Source organism: Vombatus ursinus, unplaced genomic scaffold, assembly GCF_900497805.2.
Source record: "Vombatus ursinus unplaced genomic scaffold, bare-nosed wombat genome assembly UNPS02014812.1, whole genome shotgun sequence".
Lineage (NCBI taxonomy): Eukaryota > Metazoa > Chordata > Mammalia > Diprotodontia > Vombatidae > Vombatus > Vombatus ursinus.
The window spans coordinates 19,697,735-19,704,749 of NW_020954590.1; the positions used below are offsets into that span (position 1 = coordinate 19,697,735).

The following is a 7,015-nucleotide window of genomic DNA, read 5'->3' on the forward strand; positions in this document are numbered from 1 at the left end:
TTTAATTAGCATAGTCACTTTTCAGTTAACCACATTAACAGAGAAAGGAAGAAATAGTGAGTTCAAAGTAACAGTTTCTCCAAAGATGATATACATTCGGAGATGGTATAGACTCAAACATCCATAGGCACACACCACCTCAAACTTGAACTTTACTTCATCAGCCATGGATTTGATGGCTGTTAGTGGGGAAATGGATGATAACCTTAAAAAAAAATAGTTCACCAACCTAGTGGGGAGAGCACTGGAAGAGGAGCCGAGGAGCCTGAGCTCCACTTCAGCTCTGCCTCTGGCCATTGGTATGCCTTTGGTCAAGTCACTTCCCATTTTTTGTTTGTTTGGTTTTTTTTTTATTAAAATGAGAGGAATGGACTAAATAACATTAACAGAGTAAATGTTCTTAGACTACTTAAGAAAATATTTTAGCATTTGTTCTTCGGTAATTTAAAGAAAGGTTCATCTCTCACAATACCCCAAGCTTTGCCACTGCTCCAACAACAAACATCACCTCCATGTTTAGTGTTTATACCTCACCTAAGTACAACCTCAGCCTTAGCCTTGGCCTTCTCTGGAGAGGCTACAAAAATAATTTGAAGGAATGTTTTTTAGCTTTATGGTTTTTATTAGATTTGACTATGTTGTACTTTACTAGAAAACAGAGATGCTTGGCTTTTGTTCTGATTTTAGTTGTTTTTTTTTTTTAAATATACCATTTCCAGGAAAGAAATTGAGCCTTTTCTGCCACCTTTAAAGCCAGATTATTGTGTGAAACAGGCCATGAAGGCCATCCTCACAGACCAGCCCATGATTTGCACCCCTCGCCTCATGTACATTGTAACTTTCATGAAGAGGTAACTTTTAGAATCTCTTTGCGTGCAACATTGTCAACCTGGATGTCTTCTACTCCAGATGTTTTCTGAAACTAAGGTTCTGTTTTTAAAATGATCTAATCTCCTTTCCTTTTCAGCATCCTACCTTTTGAAGCAGTCGTCTGCATGTATCGATTCTTAGGAGCAGACAAGTGCATGTACCCCTTCATTGCGCAAAGAAAACAAGCTACAAACAACAATGAAGCAAAAAATGGAATTTAAGAATGTTTGGTCCAGATTGTCATTTGGAGCTGAAGACGATCAAAATGTTTCAAAGTGATGCACATCAGCATCTATCCTGACATTTTCTGGATCCTAAGCCTGTGTGAACTTTTAGAAATCAAACTTTTTTTCTTTAATAGATTGTAAATTAACTGACTAGAGTACTTGGAAAATGTGATAGGCAAAAATGAACTTAAGTAGCTGCCAACAGTGTCCTTTAGTGAGGACATTAAAACCAGTAACATTTTTTATAGAAATGCACTGTGAGCTATCTTCAGACTATCATTGTTGTTGAAAATGAAGAAAAAGTCTAGAGATAGTAACTTTGGTGTATTTCAGGTGTTTTTCTTCAAAATTTCTCCAGGATTTATAAATTCATGCAGTTGAGAACTCCTTTCAGCCAACTTTTTGCAATTTTAAAGAATGATGGCAGTACTATTCTCCTTACTTGTACTCATTAGCTCTGATTTGCAAAAGTGGTGGTTGGGCTGTTTTCATATGTGCATGTATCTTCAACTGTTTGCAAAAAAATAATTTTTAAATCTCCACCTATTCAAAGCTAAAATAATGTTCTTGAGTGTTATGGTAGAAAGCTGAACAGGTCTCTTCTATTAAAAGTTACAATAAATTTTCTAAGCCTAATTCCAAATTTTATATTTGAAAAACTTTATTAGGTGTCTATCCATCACTCTGGAGACCTAGCTGTTTAGGAAAACTTTACATTTTTCTACCTATGAATTTTGCTGCATAAAGTGTCCTTCCCCCAGGAAGTTGCTGTATTTATATTTCTTTACCTGGATTCATGCCTAAAGTACATAGCAGCTCATCAAAGCAACAGTTTATATAAAATTCCCATTTTTGTGCCAACTATGATTAGTAAGGAAAAAAAAAACTTACTCTCTGGAGTGTGAAAGGGTGTAAAGATTCTTTCAGAAGTTTTATTCAAATTGTAGAACAGCAGATGACATTTTTACAGTATTTTTTTGTAAAGGAAACTATTTTGTGCCTTGAATTTGGTATCTGTGTATTAGTGAAACATTGTAAAAGTGAACTTCTACCTCTGTATCTAAATGTGTACCATTCACTTGTAAATTACTATAAACTATTCTGTGATTACTTTTTTAGAATGTCTCGTTTAAATAGTGACCAATGTCTATGGTTATTAAAGAAAGCCATCTTTTATTAAATGATTGGGAAGTTTTGTAAAAGACTGATTAAATTGAAAGAACTAACTTCCAGATAACTGATTGTATGCCTGTCCGTGATTGACTGTGCTGTTGGGAAACACTGTCTTTTTTGTACACCAAGTTCTCTCTTAGGCTTTTTAAAATATTTGGGTGAGATGATTTTGCTAAATACATTTGTTAATATTCTCTCTACTCGAGTCTTTTTAAATATTTCATACTGAATGTAGAAAAACAGGAGTTAGAAAAAAAGAGTAAAACTCCACCAAACAGCACTCTTGTTACGTGGATTCAGTTATACTACAGATCAGCTCAATGGAACATATGCTAATCCTTCACCAAGGGCTGTGGTGAAGCCTTCTCCAATACCAGGATCAGAGAGGCCCTACCAGATAACCTCTATATGTATATCTTTAAGATCTATATTAGCTATATAGATTTATGTCTATAAGATACATGTCCTATACATACAGCTTTATTTAAATGATTACACATAAGCAGTGTCATCAAAGGTATTTGCATCTTTGGTATAAATTTAAATCACAGATTTAAACAAGCAATAGAAAAATAGGATCATAAAGTTGAGTGGTTGCACCTTAAAAGGTCATTTATTGTCATTTGAAAGTCATCCAAGACAGATTAAAATCTACCTTTTTTTTTTTAATCCTCCAAAGAAAAACATTCTACAGCCCACTCCAAGATGTAACAATCTTCAAAGTAAAGAAGTTCTTTATATTCAACACAATTCCTTCCCCATGATTTAAGCATATTTCTTCAGTTTTCCTTTATTTCTTTGCTGGTTACCATCCTTGCTATTCAAGATTATCCCTCAGCTTTACCTACTCTAAGCTTGAATAATCCCAGTTTGCTTAACCTTTCCTTTTAGATTTTGTTTTCTTACATGCCACACCATTTAATCATTTTTCTAGTTCATCCTCTTTCTCCCCCAAACCACCCCACACTTCTCTGTATCCTTTTAGTTACCTTTAGCTGTTAAGAGGCAGCTAGGTGGCACAGGAGATAGAACAGTGGACCTGGAGTCAGGAAGACCAGAGTTCAAATCTAGCCTCAAACACTTGTGGGCTGTGTGACCCTGGGCAAGTCACATAACCCCTCTCTGCCTGTTTCCTCAACTGTAAGATGGAAATAATAATAGCACCTTCCTGGCAGGATGGTTGTGAGGATCAAGTAAGATAATATTTGTAAATCATTTAGTGCAGTGCCTGGCAAATAGGTGTTTTCTATCCCTTCCCCTTTACTCCATTATAGAATTTTGAACTAAATAATCAAAGTTGAGTCTGATGGAAAGTACGGTTGTTGACATGTTAGGTCTAGATTGAACCAGGAAGCCTGGAAGTTCCCTCTGTAGCTTGAGGTTCTGAGGTTCTCTGCTCCGTCATCCATAACAGTTCCACTCTCTATACTACATAGGTATCTCAATAGCAGGCTTTAAAGATAATGCTATATCACACACGATTCTTCTTTCTGGTTTCCATCTTTCAGCCATACTTGTTCCTGATCATGTCCCCATGTGTTAAAGTTACTTCTAATTCAGATTCACTGACTTTGTGTTTTCTTTTCCATCATCTTAGTATATTAGGTCATTTTTTTTCTAATATTTTAAATGAAACTTACGACGCTTCCTTAGCTGAGTCACCTTTTTCTCTAGTTAAAAATAAACACTACATCAATTCCGTGTTCCTGGCCCTACACAATAAATGAGTGCATAGTTGAGTCAATCACATCTCTTGGACCAGTTTAGAATTGGGAAGATATCTCCTAAAATGAGTCAGTTAATTTGCATCATCTTTGTGATCAAGTGAAATGATTAAAGTCAAAATTACCAGGTAATAGGGATATCCAATAATCTCAGTAAAGGCACTAATACAATCATGGGTTGTTTTTTTTTTCCATGTCAGAGGCCCTGCCTTTGAAAGAGAGGTCAGTAAGACCAAGTCTGCTGTGAACTGGAAAAACTTGGGGGTCAGACTCCATTCTACTTCTTTTTCCAAGAGTGACACAACTCAGAATTGGGCCCCCAACCCTGCCTCCACACCCCAAAGTGAGACCAAATTTAAGGCATAAGCTACTTCTGCCTTTTCCTGGGCATGATCCATTCTCAGATTGAGTGCTAGCAGTATTTTCCCCAACTGGCCCCTAGGCCCAAAGGAATGGGGATTGCCACTAGGGTCAGTAATGTTGGTAGATGACACATATAGCCACAACACCAATGTTAGGTTTCTAGGTACAGAACCTATTCAATTGTTAAAAAATAAGAAGGAAAATTTCTTCACTAGCAGAACCTGTACATCTTTGTTGTTTTTGTTTGTGTGTGTGTTTTGGGGGAGGGGGGTTGGCAGATTCTCTGAATCATACCTTGTTTAAATGTGAAGACTTGTGAGAACTCTTGGGTTTAGGAAAATGCTTTTCAAATGTCACCAAATGAATATAGGTTCAGTTTAATGGACCACTTTTGTACTCTAAGCGATGTGACAGAGGACCTGCCACTATCAGTCTTTTAAAATACAATTTCCTATCTGATTACTTGTTAAATCACTAAAAATCACCTTGCCAGGAGCTGCCCAGGGACAAATTTCCTGTGATGAACTTTACATCCATTTTACTCCCCTGATACCTCACCAAATAGCACAGAGCTTTGAGGCAGAGTGGGAAGTATCCATCAGCCTGGACTGTGTTGTGAACCTCGGGCTTGAATTTCATATATTATGATAGCTACTTTAGGTTTGATTTAATTGGTTCAAAACACTTAAAATATTCAGAACTGTCTCCTTAGATGAAAAATACAAAATGCTGCCACAGTTTTCAGAATTATGCTCTCAAAATAATAGTTTCCACTGTGAGTTCTTGAGTAGATCGTAACCCTCCAGGAGCTTCTGACAAGAGTTCCAAGGCTTTTAGTTATGAGCATAGTAAAAACTTCCTGTTCTCAGCTAAAGGCAGCTGGCTGGTGAGTAAGGCAGATATGAAGAAGGAAATTGACTATCAAGAGCAGTAAAGCCTCTTTAGCCCAGACTCTCAGGTAATTAAAAACACATCGATATGACACTGCGCTTGCATAACATTCATGCACATTCCCCACTTTCTGGCCATTCAGATTGGTCTACCTCCTGTCCACTTCGAGCTCTCAGTGGTCAAGAGGGAGAGGAGTAATCAGAGCCTAGTTGGCCCTACTCACTCCACCGCCATTCACACACACCTTTCCTTCATACTAACCCAGCCTGTTTTTTTGTTTGTTTCTTTTGTGGAATCTAGGCCTGACTAGCTAGGAAAAGAGGGTCTTTGGTTCTGAATATGGAAATACACATCATCTCTGGTGACTTTCATCCAGAAGATGATACCCTTTCATTTTTTTTTCTTTTTGAACTAAATCCTTGATTTCATTGATATAGGGATCTCCAACTATTCGGTAGGTCTTAGAGACTTAAAGCAGTAAAGGGTTAAATAACTTCCCCAAAGTCATGCAGGCAGGATGTGACTTGAACCAACTCTTCTTGACTTCAAGACCAGCTCTATCTATTGCACCTCATTGCCTTTTGCATATCACTGGATAATAAGATCACTTTATAAGTAGAGAAAATGGTTTGCCTCTGCTTTACCTGAGACATGAAACTCTCCTAAATCTCCAGCTAGGTGGCTTTTGGACTAGGGGATGCAGTGGATAGAGTGTTGCATTGAAATCAGGAAGACCAGTTCAAATCCAACTTCAGACACTTGTTTGCTGTGTGACCCTGGGCAAACCACTTAACCTCTCTCTGCTTCAGTTTCCTCATATGTAAAATAGAAATATTAATAACACCTACACACTATGGTTGTTGTGAAGATAAAATGAGATAATATTTATAAAACACTATATAAATACTAGCTAATATCCCCAGTATTCTAATATTACTTGGGGTTTGGGGCTCCTCTTGCATTTCTTTAAAGGGGTTCCTGCAGGCCTTTTGGTATTTTCTACCTGGGTTCCTTTTTATACATTCTCTCCTTAAATGGGGCAAATTTAGAATGCAAAAACAAAAAAAAATTTTAAAAAGAATGCACAAACATTTTACCTTGGAGTAGAGCATTCCCCAATAGGCTGCTCCAGGAAATGCATAAAAAGGAAGTTTTCTCCCAGTCCCTCAGAACAGCTAATCAATGAGTTGATTAGGATGACAAAACCTAATTCATCCATACTACCTGTACAAGTTCAAGAAACAAGTATTGGAGTTGTTTTAAATGAAAAAAAAATCTGACCTAACTTGCCTCTGATTTGGAGAGCATTTGAGATTTGGAATAACTGAGAACATGGTTTGATCAGAAAAGCTTATCCTTTTAGAAGGAAAATCTCCATTTCCCCAGCTCTTTCTTATAAAATGAGTTCTCTTTTTTCCAGATGCTACATTTTATTTTTGGTATCTTTTTTCCTAACTTCAACAATGGGGAGGTGTTGTCAGTTTTCCTGGGACCTACCTCAGGAAGCTGAGCTGTCTGTGAAATTTTTGGAACTGGACCCAAAATGATTCTCTCACAAGGGACCCCCTAACACAATCTGCTGCCCTCAGCATTCCTAAAGTACAGGGCCTGGAGGATTGAGGGAATCGGGAAGCAAAGAAACTGGCCAGAAAGTAAAGAAATGAATACTGCTGTCACTGAAGGAACAAGATGGAGCAAAAAGCTAAGCCCCATGGGGAGATTCCCTAACCACAGCTCCTCCAGCTGCTACAACTTCCTGCTCAGGCA

At 37.5% G+C, this 7,015-nt stretch overlaps 1 protein-coding gene across 1 annotated transcript in view; it reads left to right on the plus strand.

Annotated features, from left to right (window-relative positions):
- Positions 1-2,343, plus strand: part of LOC114053908 (retinol dehydrogenase 10) — a 35,945-nt gene extending 33,602 nt beyond the window's left edge. The window contains exons 5-6 of the mRNA XM_027877032.1: positions 720-851; positions 968-2,343. Of these exons, the coding sequence (XP_027732833.1) occupies positions 720-851; positions 968-1,091 (256 nt within the window). The 3' untranslated portion in view covers positions 1,092-2,343. The remainder of the gene's footprint in view (positions 1-719; positions 852-967) is intronic.
- Positions 2,344-7,015: the final 4,672 nt, after the last annotated feature.